Here is a 12,719-nt window from a genome sequence, read left to right as displayed (position 1 = left end):
AGATGAACATCCTGACTACGTCCATTATGAGGTAGCTTCAGCTAAACGCTAAAAGGGTCGTCTGTCGTAATTTGACAATGGCCGAGTTAGCGCTTAGCTGTGCTACACGTTTTTCTCCTTAACTTGACTATACTTGGAAACGCCATTTTGTATGGTACGGCGGCCATTTTAGAGAATGAGCGGCCTCGTGGTCAGCATGCCCTTTAGTCCGTTGTCCGTACCACTGACCACTCGACTTTGCCCAGCAACAGGCTATTTTTAGTAACGGTCAAGCCTGTACATGCGCAGTTCCAACTGACCAGTCACCCCTCAGGAATGTGCCGCCAAACTGACCAGTGGAATTGTAACCCCTCCCATGAGTTGGTTGTGTTCCAAAAATGACCATATATGTACATAAAGCTCTGTAACCACGTACCGCCTATCTTTTTATTACCTGTAAACTGTATAAAAGATCGAATCACACCACTGTTCGGGGTGATACTTCTTGCATTGCCGAAGGGTGCTGTAGGAATGTACCACCACCCCATGGGGTCTTAATAAACTTGTTCTTTGTACTTTTCAGTTTCCGTGCCAACAGTTCTTTTTGTGTACGTGGGTTATCTTCGGAACATGTAGGCCTTGGGAACCCGATACCACACTACTATTAAGGATTACGTCTTTGCTTAAAATCTTATCATGCGTGCCTGTAGGTGCGCTTCAGTGGGCACACACACACAACTGAAAGTGAAAGATTACTAAGAGGCCAGGCGCAGCGTTGGTTATTTAAAACAGAAATGCGCTTGGTTTGTACGCTATATAATAAAGAGTGAGATTGCTACACTGAATCATGCCTACTATAACATGTATATACATCACTTTAAGGTTGCTTCCGCCCGCATCATCAGAGGCAGGATTCACAGCTGACTGTACAGCGGAGCTGTACCTCATGTACATGCCCAGAGGGACTCCAGCCTCTGAACACCCTCCATGCCGCTCCCCATTGACTCGTCCGCTCCTCCGGCAGGCGCCTAATACCAGGACCTAAAGTGACCACCCACCGACTAAGATATTCAAGCCATTGGCTGCCAGGTCCTGTTCTGGTGAATGAATGGCGACCGTAGATGACTTAAAGTTTCAAGAATTCGATGCTGCTGCTAACTTGCTATTCAGAAAAGGGGGTGGTGATGTACAGAGTATCTGAATTAAGCAGACCACTCCTACCCAGTCCAAAGATCAGGGCTTGATCCATCACCGTGTTTTAGCTCACTGCACCATCCCAGCTCATACCTGCCTACAAACAAATTAGTCTGTCCCTGGCCCAGTGCATCATGGGAACAGGGCAGACCAAACTACCAAGCCAATTCTTTTACTGGAAAGGAAACAAGCTTCCGGGGACCGGTTTCTGGCAACTTGCTGGCTAAATCCTGATGCCACCACAACCAGCATAGATGATCCAAGTAAAACAAGGCCTACACAGCTTCCCATCAAATAAAATGGGTATTGTTAAACTGTGTAATGTGGCATCTCGTATTTTCAGCGTGTAGAAACAGTGGACGTGCTGTATTAAGTCCTACAGTTTATGAGGTGTTGCACTGAGATGCTGGACAGAAGGGTAGGGCCCTATTTTTTAAGGCATTTTCCTTTGCCTACATTCACCCTGGAAACACAAAGCTCAGTGGGTCAAGTATATAGCATCAAAACATAACTTTACTGGACGCGCCCAAGGCTGAGTCAGAAAAGAGGTTAATTTCTCTATACACCAGTCCGAGGCGAGGGCTTCTCCAGCCGAAGCTTTGCATTACGTATACACTTCCATGCAAATGAAATAGTGTGCCTTTTTGTTGGTACCAGCTCATTCACACACTTACGATCAAGACGTCTCCCTATAAATGTAATTAACATGTGCAGCTTGCTGCTTGAATAAGGGAAAGTGAAAGAGAGACATGCGCACTCTGTAGGCACGCCGTGAGCGTGCACATTGGCGTGGCCTGGGGCTCGTGCCCAGTGGCGGCGCCTGCAGACTTTGCCGTACTCCAATGGGTGCTGCGCAGCTCGTGCGGCCCAGGTAGGGGGCCGCCAAAGCAAAAACACATGGCATGCCGCGGTTTGGAGAGGACTCGGAAGTAAAAACCCCAGAGGTGCTGCTGCTGTGATCAGGGGTGTTGTGGTTACTTGCGAAAGATGCCAAGGTGTGCTGTGATTGCCGGAGAGGAGCACTTCGGTACGCGCTGACGGGACGGCAACGGGAGGCTACCATATCATAGAGACCAATTTGAAAAGCTGTCTCCGTGGAGCCTATGGGGAGGGGGGTGTCGGTGCACGGTGTCGGCTCTCTTGATGCTGTCCCACAGCATCGGGTTGTCGTGCAGTCGCAGCCCCTTGCAGAACCAATGCACCGCGTGGACCCCCATAGAGGGGGCAGCGAGGGCTCTGAGCATCAAGGGTCCGTATGGTCTCCTGCAACTTCTCAGTCCCTCTGCCCGCTCCTGTGCCGGTGGTCGGGCAAGCAGCAGTTCACTGCTGTTGGGATGCGGCGATGTGCAGTGGGGGGGAATCATCCTCAGCGCAGAGGTGATGGAGAGAGGGGGTTGGGGGCATGGTGGACCTGGGGCGTGGTGGTATAGGACAGCGGGGGAAGTGGTGAATGCAGAGATGGGCAGTGGCGCTATCAGGCAGCGAAGATGGCTGACCAGCCGTACCTGTGTAGATAGGCAAAGAGATGCTGATTGGCCACAGGGCTGGCTGGATGAAGGATGATCTTCAGCCGGGGCAGCGCACGGGGGTAGGGTCTTCTATTGGGCAGCGAAGCTGGCTGGAGGTTAGCATCAACGGGGAGGGGGGAGGGAATGGGAAAAGTGAAAGTAACGCTGCTTGAGGCTTGCCTCAGAAGGGGGACAGAGATGTGCACACCACGTGGCTGTACGTGCGTGTGCACGAGCTCCAATCGCCAAAAGCCCAGCGTGTGGCCATCTCTGTCTCCCTTGAGAGCCAAGACAGCAACAATAGATCTCGCTGGCGACAGCGCTTTGCGCTGCGTCGCTAGGTGCGAGACCTAAAAAAAAAGGGAGAGTGGGCGATCCTGCTCAAGGGCAGGGGGGAGTGGCTTGCCCACTGTTGTGCACACTGACTCAGGGCAGACCAAACAGTCAGTATGCACAACAGTGGGCAAGCAACTCCCCCCCCCGCCCTTGAGCAGGACCGGCCACGCCCAACCAGGCACTGACTTCTGCTTTCTCGCTGTGCGAAAATGCAGAAACATAAAATGGTAGTTATTACCATTTATGTTTCTGCCTTCTCGCACTGCAAGAAAGCAGTGAGGCAGCCGTCCCACGCCTCAATGGGGGAGCCGCCACTGGGAATAAAGTTTCATGGAAACAGATAGTTTAGCTTCTCGTTTACTGCCTTTTATGGTTTAAATCTCTTTATTAAAATTTCAGAGAAAACAAGACAACAAGACCTCAATCTCTTCTTTAGACATCGCAATACAAACTCCAGCTCAATAAAGACAGTCTTGCTCAGTGCGTGCTAGGAGTTGGTCAGCAGTACAGGACACGTTGAACGCCCCAGAACTGAGCAACAGGACCCCCCGCCCCTCCCCCTCTGTCTACAAATCAGAAGGAGAATCCCACTAGTTGGAAAAAGTAGAAGATAGACAAATCAGCAGAGTGTGGCCTTCCGCGGGCGCACAGATTTCCTCAGTTCTGGGATTGGGGTGTCTGCCAGACGCAGAAGGCGTAGGTAACTTGGACAACTCAGTTCACAGAACTCCCCAGTGAGTAGTGTCAGGAAAGGCCGCCACAATTCAGGGAATTCCTCCCCTCTACCTGCTAGGACTAGCGACAGTTTATCCATGCCTAGCACCATCCACAACCTATGCAGATGCCTGTATGTGGGGGGGGGGGACCTGCGGGGTCCTCCAGTGTACTAGAATGTTTTGTGTGGCTGCCGCTAGTGCTATAGCGATGAGGCAGCCTCTCCATGATTTCAAGGGATACATTAAGGCATTGGGCAACCCCAGGAGGATATAGGATGGGAACCGGGGTAGTTGGGTGTCCAAGTGTGAATCGTCCAGAATTGCGCTCCAGTACTCCTGCAGTCGGTCGCAACTCCACAGCAAATGTTCTAGTGTGCCTAGTACCCCACACCATCTCCAACAGCGGTCACTAATGCGGGGGTCGAATTGATGAAGGCGCTCAGGTTTATGGTACCAGTAGGTTGCCACTTTAGTCAGGGTTTCAGTGAGGCCTGCATGATATGCGGAGTGTCTGGCTCTGTAGTAAATTCTTTTGGTGTGAGAGCCCTCCCTATTTCCCGCTCCCACCGACATCTGCAAACATTGTACGAGTAAAAGTTTGTAACAAGGAGGTGTTGGTACAAATCGGAAATTAATTTTTTGTCAGACGTGCGCGTGACTAGCCACTTCTCATACGGAGTGAGATGATGTTGCGCTCCTGGCTTAACCTGTGGATGAAGTGCTCAGTGACGAACCTGCATATAGTGTAGGCTATCACCCTCTGGGATGCCATAGTCATCTCTTATTTGTTGGAATTAAAGGATACTGTCCAGGTTAAAAAGGTGCCCCAAAGACCTGGGGTGAAATCGGGGTTGGCAAATAGTGGTGTTAGGGGGGAGGGGAAGGAGGTTAACTCGTGTTCGGTAGAGACCCGATCCCACACATCCATGACCGTGCCAGTGATATGGGACGCATATAGATTAGGCGGCCGGTGGTGCTTTGGGAGGAAAGGAATCCCTTGCAAGGGCATGCCCGCCACCGCCTGGTCCTGGAACAGTCAGTTTTTGCCAGACTCCAGCTGGTGCCATTCCACCAGGCATCGGAGCTGCGACGCATAGAAATAGAGTTGTAGATTGGGTACCCCCACTCCACTGTGCTCGGGTGGGAGAACTGCGATGGCCTGCTTAAAACGTGGACGATGACCCTGCCATATGAAACACGCCAATTCAGCCTGCGTCTGCTGGATCCAGCCTGTCGGAGGACGCAAGGGAAGGGTCTGGAATAGGTATAGTATCTGCGGCAGGAGTGTCATTTTGGTGGCCGCTATCCTTCCTAACCAGGAGAGGGAGTGGCGCTTTCATCTCTGGAGCTCTCCGCGGAGTTGTGTGCAGAGTCTAGAATAGTTTGCGTCTATGGTGGCTGAATGGTGGGGCCCAAGAGGACACCCAAGTATGGAACCGTGGTGTTGGACCACTGTATAGAGTGTTCCTCCTGACCCGCGGCCAACGTCTCGGCCGACAGGGAAATATTGAGGGCAATGGACTTATCGGTGTTGATCTTGAACCCGGAAGCCAGTGCGAAGCTGTGCATTTAATTAAAAAGAGCTGAAAGAGATTGGATGGGGTCAGTGAGGGAAAGTAAAATATCATCTGCGTAAAGGCTAATCTTGTGTGTGTCCCCTCCAAATTTGATTCCCGTGATGAGTGCATGTTGCCGAATCCTTTGTGCTAACAGATCCATGTATAGAGCAAATAAAATTGGGGAGAGGGGACACCCTTGTCTGGTCCCTCTGCCGATCAAGAAGCAAGAGGACGTATGCCCATTGACGCGCACCACAGCATTAGGCAGCCTGTAGCAGTTCAGAATACGGGTACAAAAAACGTCCCCCAGTCCAAAGAGGTGCAAGACCTGTTCAAGATAGGGCGAGTAAACCCTACTGAAGGCCTTTTCGGCATCTACTGCTAGTAGCATGCAGTCTGGTCGCGTGCACGACCCCGCTTCAACTAGATGGAGGACCCGCCTAGTGTTGTCGCTAGTTTGGCGCTGGGGTATGAAGCCGGCCTGGTCCGGTTCCACCAGCTGTGGCATGTAGGGTGCTAACCATCCTCCTAGAATACTTGTATACAGCTTGAAGTCAATGTTCAAGAGCAAAATCGGTCAATACGAGCTACAGCGGGTTGCATCCTTTCCCGGTTTCGGTATGACCGTAATCGCCGCTTCCAAGAGTTCAGCAGGTATCGCGCCGGGTTGGGCAAAGGAGTTAAAAAGATCTCGCAACAGGGGGGCCCCCTGGTGACAGAACATTTTGTAAAAACGCCGGATACCGGATACCCATCTGGGCCGGGGGATTTCCCCAGTTTCAGATGCGAGATCACTGACTCCTCCTCTTTGAGGCCGATGGCTCTGTCCAAGAATGCCGCCAGAGCTGAGTTCAGGGGTTTACTGCCTTTTAAACAAAAATCACGGGTTTACTGAACGTAAGTGCATGCAAGGGTGCCAATTAATTGTTTATTCTGAAAAATTAAAACATGAATTGGCATGTTATATAAACTAAGATTAGAGTGTGAAAAGATAGAGAGGACTCTGTGCCAAAGACTCTAGACAGAGGCCATATATAATTATATCAAATGTATTGCTGAAGGCTACCGAGAGACACACTTAGCCTTTACTCTGTGTGATTACCAGCCTTCCTTTTAACACAAATGAGAAAAGCAAACAATGCTATTTCACTGAACATTGACTTAATTGTTCAGAGGAGGTATGCGTTAAGAATCTTATAATTTCCACAATATATTGCAGTGCTATTTGTTGTTCGCACTATTGATAAATATTGCTGTTACTATATTATTTATTTTCATACAAACTACTATTCGTATGTTGCACACAACAATAGAATTTCAATTCTAAAATAAATCTTTCAAATATATCACTGGTTTTATAGTGTCCTTGATTGTGTAATTCCATTATGAAAGGGAGTTTGGATTCCATAAATGTGCCCTGTAATTTCTCTTAGGAATGAACGTTACCTGAAACGCATCCCATATGCATAGTGTTCAGTGGGTTGTGGGGTGGTTGGAGTCCATCTGGTTTTCTGTCTCAGGCTTTCAATATAAAAGGGGGCATCCATTATTCCTAGGAATTCAGGTAATGAAGGCATCCAAAAACTATGTTCCCCTAGGAATTACTTAGAAAAGTGTTGTATTGGCCTTACTAGAGTCCGCAATAAATACAAATAATACAGATTCATCAGTAATCTGTGTTATTTTATCAAATGAGTTTTGAAAACTGAATTTAGAAAAATGACAATATAAAAAATGTAGGTGCTTCAAGTGACAGCACAGTGCAAATGCAAAAAAGTGAGCCAAACACATATAGCACAAAGTGTAAGAATATACACAATATATACAGACAAGAGATTACCCAAATAGGACAAAGATTTTGCCGAATCCGATAGTATCACCATTCAGATTTCAATAGTTCAACAAAGTATGATATGGGTGTAGACCTCATTAGTCAATGTTTCAACCCCTTACAAGAAACCACACGAGGTCTTCCTCATGACAACAGTGAATTGATAGCACCCTGACCACTAAGACTCTCGTCTATAAGAGGTCTCACTTATGAATCCTTGTCAAAAAGGACCTTCAAAACCTCTAGGATTTAAAGTGACAACTTGTGTGTAATGGGCTTCCTCTATCATGCTACAATGCAGCTCAAACAATGTAAGGCTTATTTGGGTGATCCCTCGGCTGTATATATTGTGTATATTGCTTACACTTTGTGTGCTATATGTTGTTTGGCTCCCCTTTTTGCACTTGCATTGTTCCGTCACTTGAAGCACCTACATTGTTTATATTGTCATTTTTCTAAATTCAATTGCTTAAAGATAAGGTACACGATGTTACAGTGAATCTTTATCATTTGCATTTGTTACATATTTGATTAGGCCAATACAACACTTTTCTAAGTGACTCCTATGGGAATATTGTTTCTGTCTCGGGCTAGCACACTGACGAAGTCTATAGTGCTATGGGGTTTAGAAAGCCTAGTCCTGGGTTGTGTTCAGGAACATTATTCAGAACACATATCAACTGTAAAGTTACATATTTGCCTATAATCACACAATGTGGTCAAGCAGGGAAGCCAGGATTCCTCCCAGGGTTTCTGGGTTCACATTGTGCAATTCAGCGACAAGATATATATTTTTCTCCTCTCCCATTTTTACAAGAAAGGATAATGATTGCATGACAATGAGGTTAGAACATGAAAGGCAGACAGACACTACATGAAAGCTCTCCTTCTTTTGGGCTCGAGAGTCCACGGGGATCTCAATTTTAGCCACTGCCAGGCATCTGGCTCAAATCTGGCTCAAGCTTTCAGTGGCTCGCCTACCTCTACTCTCTGCAATGCATATGCTTACAACCAATTTCATGCTATGCTTTAGGAAACATCATTACTCAACAAGGATTGTCAATACCAATAGGTCTCGCTATTAAATGAAAGTCCTTCCTCAGTCAATGATGGGTTTAAGCCTTCAATAAGTCATCATATGTACACTCTGTCACTCATCTTAGCACTCGTGTGTTAATTCCTTCAACCGCTGTATTATTCTTGCATTCATCCACTTACACAATCACAATAAACTGTCACACAAAGACAAAAATATATGCAAGATAAATTAAAAGAATAGAAGTACAAAAATAAAAAAAAGAAAACATGCTTCCATATAAAAAAATCTCAGATATGCTTGCAATAACAAATAAATTAAACTTAGCAGCAGGTGACCGTAAAGCAACTCAGATCTACAGTAATGAGCATACACTTTACCACAAGGCAAACACCAGGTACACATTAATACATTTCCAAATATCTTCAAAGTTACAGTTGTCAAAATGTAATACAATCCTTCCTAAGAGGGCCTAATAAGGACTATCACATAGCAATTCTTCTATCCCCGAGTAGGTCACCAACACCAATGCTCTTGCCTACTAAAGTAATCTGTGAGATTCAATTTAACAAACTTCCTGCCTACAGGATTTGACCACAGTCTAATAGGAATCCACAGTTAAACGTCTATTGCCTTTTTACAATAAGTAAATAAGACCTACTTGCTTTCTCATAATGTTTCCTAATAAACAGATCAAACCTATTACGTTTGAAATAACTTTTCCCAATGAACGAGAAAGGCCCACAGCCCGGTAAGGGCCTAACAAGGATTATCACCATGAACATCTTGTACGCTCAAGTTTTGTCACGTGGCTTCACGAACACTAAAACACTTCCCTACTACTTGTGAGACAGCATTTAACGAAGTGCACATCTACAGCTTGTAACACAGTGTGATAAAAATCCACCATGAAAGGCCTATTGACTTTAACAAATGCTTTTAACAAGTTATTAAGGTGTGCCTACTGTGTTTGTCATATCGTTCTATAATAAAAAGATCAAACCTATAGTTTCTGGCATAACTTCTTTAAAGTGAACGAATCAGGTGTTTACCTTTTATTACTGGCTTGTCAAAATAAATCAAGCCTACTGTTTGAGTGTAAGCTTTCAAGCAAGGAAGCCATCAGCCATACGCTCACAAAATTAGACATGTAAACAACGCTACAGTTGGTAAAGCAAAATACAAGGTCTCTTGAAAGGGCCTAACAAGGATTGTGGTAGTGTTAATCTTCTTTCTCCAGGTTTTGTCAGAGGAGTTAACCAACACTAAAACCCTTACCTATTCCAGTAAACTATGAGGGCCTGATTCACAAAGGGCCTCCACACTTATGGCCGAGGCCCTGCAGTCATTGTTGTGGAGTCTCCGCACTCAGGGCGGAATCTCCGCAAGGAGAATTCTCGTTGTGGAGATTCCGCCCTGAGTGCGGAGCCTAGCCCTCGACTGCAGGGCCTCTGCCACAAGCGCGTCGGCCATTTGTGAATCAGGGCCTGAGTTTCCATGTAACAAAATACCTCTCATCAGATTTTAATACAATAATAATTATGCGCCCATAAATCTCTCCTGACTTTAGTGTATCCTTTTCACAATAAATAAGTCAGCCCCATTGACATTATCATAACATTTCCTAATAAACAGATCTTGCTAATAACTCTGGTCATTGGCTCGCCACCATAACCAACAGAGCCCTGCTGCTTTGAGCTTGAGTTTTCAGACAGGGCAACCAGACATGAACACGCCATACATTTCTAATCATATTGGAGTCATTTGTTTAACCTGAAATGCCAAGTTCCATCCCAGAGGCATGTGTGTGACCAAAAGGTCAAACACAATAGCTTTTCTTGATAAAGAGCCTGGTTCAGAGAGCTAGACAGAAAAATGATCACAGATGGTTGGCAGGCAAGCACTCTTTCTGAGGAAACACACAACTTTTGACAAATCAAAAGCTTCACTCAGATGAATCAACGTCTGGGTGGAACCACAGTTTCTCTCTGTCTCACTCCGAAAAGCTCTTTTTTGGTCACATAAGGTCTGCCAAAAGCTGCACTGTCAAACCAGACTTAAAAAGCGGCACAGGGCTACCTTATGTGCCTATGCGCCAAGTTCATAACATGACCCAAGGAGCATTGGCTGCTTATGAGCTGCATGTTTCTGCGCTCTGATGCCTGAAGCTCTTGCGCCAACTCATGGAGTTAAAGGATTGTTGTATAAACTGTAGACAACACGATTTCTTCACATAGGGGCACATTGCTTCATTCGGTGATTGAGAGCAGGTGCATAACTAGCAGGCCTCTGGGGATGTTTAGTCTCTCTGTGGCATCTGGAAGTTCTGCTTCATCCACTGGACAAAATAAAGAAATCAAATTGTGATACGTACCCCAGGGGGCTCTCTCTGCAGGATGTGAAGGGCTGTGGCAGAGTTCACTGAGAGCTGGAGCCAGACAGCCTGGGTGAGCAGGAGGCGGTCGAGCACCCGGACGTGCTTCAGAGATCCCCGCTGGACGATCCTGCAGGGGGAGGAGGTGTCTGGGTAGTCATAGACAGGATCTTTCATCACCCTGGGGAAAAGATCACACAAAAAGAGAATTATTATGTTCTGGTGCAAAGCAAACTCTCTGCTCATGACTGAATTTGTGAGAATATGTATTCATGCCAGATACATAAAGTAAACGTATCCTAACGAAGAAGCCTGGGACAACTGTCAGCAGCTGGAATCTCCAGGCACAGGATTCTGCCTACATGCCAGATTCCAGCCACTAGGATTGGCTAAGATGTAACACATTTCCACCTGTTAAACAACAGTAAATATATATACAATCTTAGAAATAATAGCTCGTAATACAATATGAAATGAAGCATACATTCTCATACTTGTATAATCCTTGCAATTAGTGTGATACATATGTTTATTGAGTACAATACAAAGTTCATTGTTCATATGACTCTATAGCAACAAATAACGAATATGACATGCAGTAATCTATATACCATGTCAGTTTCTGCTTTAACCTTTTACCAAGGCGATGCCCACCTTCTTCCCATCTTCACTAACCTCTAATATGGAGTGAGATTTCCTGTTTTCATTTGCACAATTACCCGGCTTTTCAAACTCCGGCCATTGGCATTTAGGTAGCCATACTACCTTACTCATACTTTAAACATTTCCATCAGTTAGCTCAACTACTTGGCTTCCCCTTTCAATATTTTCATGGGTATCAAAAACCTAGAATCCCCTGTCCTCATCAACCTCCCCTTTCGCACACACACCCATTCACAAACTTTGAGCGGTTGAATATTCCTCGTTTGTATTTCCTTTAACCCCTTCAGCGCGGCGCGAATTTTCGCGCTGTGCTGAAGGTTCTAAGAAACGGGCGTGGCCGTGACAGAACGGTTCCGTCATCAGCACAGCCCAACCGGCGCTCATGACGGAACCGCTCCGTCATGAGCATCGAAGAGGTTAATTGCACTTTGTCATTTACAGTCCATCTGTGAACAACTTCCGTCACCACACCAACATTCACTTTATCTTTTATATCCATCATCCACATCTAATTTAAATTATACAGTGCCTGTCTACCTCTCATTTTCTCAAACAGAGATATATCTCCTGATGCTCCTGGTGTAACTCTGCAATTTCACAGTAGCTGTTTGAGTGCTTGATAGCAATTTTTCCCTTTAACAAATGCCAGTTGTAAACCTTCTTCAACACTTTGATCCACCTTTCTACAATGCCATTACTTTGCGGATAGTACACCGATGTGGGTATGTGATTAATCTCATGGTCCTCCAGAAATTCTTTCATCTCAGTCGATCTCAATTACACACCGGTGTCTGTGATCAGGAATTACGGAAATCCTTCTTTTTCAAACACCTCCTTGAGGAACTGAATCACAGCTGGAGAATTAAAATGGTGCACCATTTTAACTTCTGGCCATTGTGATAGCTGATCAATTAAAACAATGGCAAACATTTGACTGCTGGATAAACACATTGGTCCTGCTATGTCAAGAGAAACTCTCTTCGATACTGTAGCTGGTCTTGACACAGGAACTTTTTCATAATTTACCACTTTTCTGTGTTTTATTACTAACTTCACATTCAATACACAATCTAACCTTAGCTTCTATGCACCGATCAATAGCTGGCCACTAACGTTCACTTTTGACTTTCCTTTTCATGCTGCTCATCCCAGGATGACCCTCGTGAGCCATATCTAACACAACGTGTCTTAAACTTCCTGGTACCACAAACTGCTCTCCTCGTAATAACAAACTGTTTTGTTCTGATAACTCATTGGCTACGTAAAATTATAGTAATACATCATCATCCAATGACTACTTATATGGACATTTTGATCTATTGTACTTTAAAACTTTCTGAATTTCCTAATTGTTTTCACAATTTTCTTTCTTCAATGCAACCACCTGACTCTTGACAAATGGACACAACCTTCTCCATACCGTCATCAACAATACTCATATCATTGTCATCCATAATCAGCAACCTTGATGAACAATCCGACAATATATTTCTGGCTCCAGGGATTTACTTGACATCAAAATA

The 12,719-nt window shown here is 45.5% G+C and overlaps 1 protein-coding gene across 2 annotated transcripts in view; it reads right to left on the bottom strand.

Moving 5' to 3' along the window:
- RIN1 (Ras and Rab interactor 1) overlaps nt 1-12,719 on the bottom strand; it is a 161,910-nt gene that overhangs the window by 85,882 nt on the left and 63,309 nt on the right. For both annotated transcript variants that reach the window (XM_086938539.1, XM_086938540.1), the window contains one exon: nt 10,534-10,714. In XM_086938539.1, coding sequence (XP_086794665.1) covers nt 10,534-10,714 — 181 coding nt within the window. The remainder of the gene's footprint in view (nt 1-10,533; nt 10,715-12,719) is intronic.

The sequence above is a fragment of the Lissotriton vulgaris genome, chromosome 9, assembly GCF_964263255.1.
Source record: "Lissotriton vulgaris chromosome 9, aLisVul1.2, whole genome shotgun sequence".
NCBI classification, from domain to species: domain Eukaryota; kingdom Metazoa; phylum Chordata; class Amphibia; order Caudata; family Salamandridae; genus Lissotriton; species Lissotriton vulgaris.
Note: the sequence above shows the minus strand (reverse complement) of the source record. Positions and strands in the feature narration are given on the sequence as shown.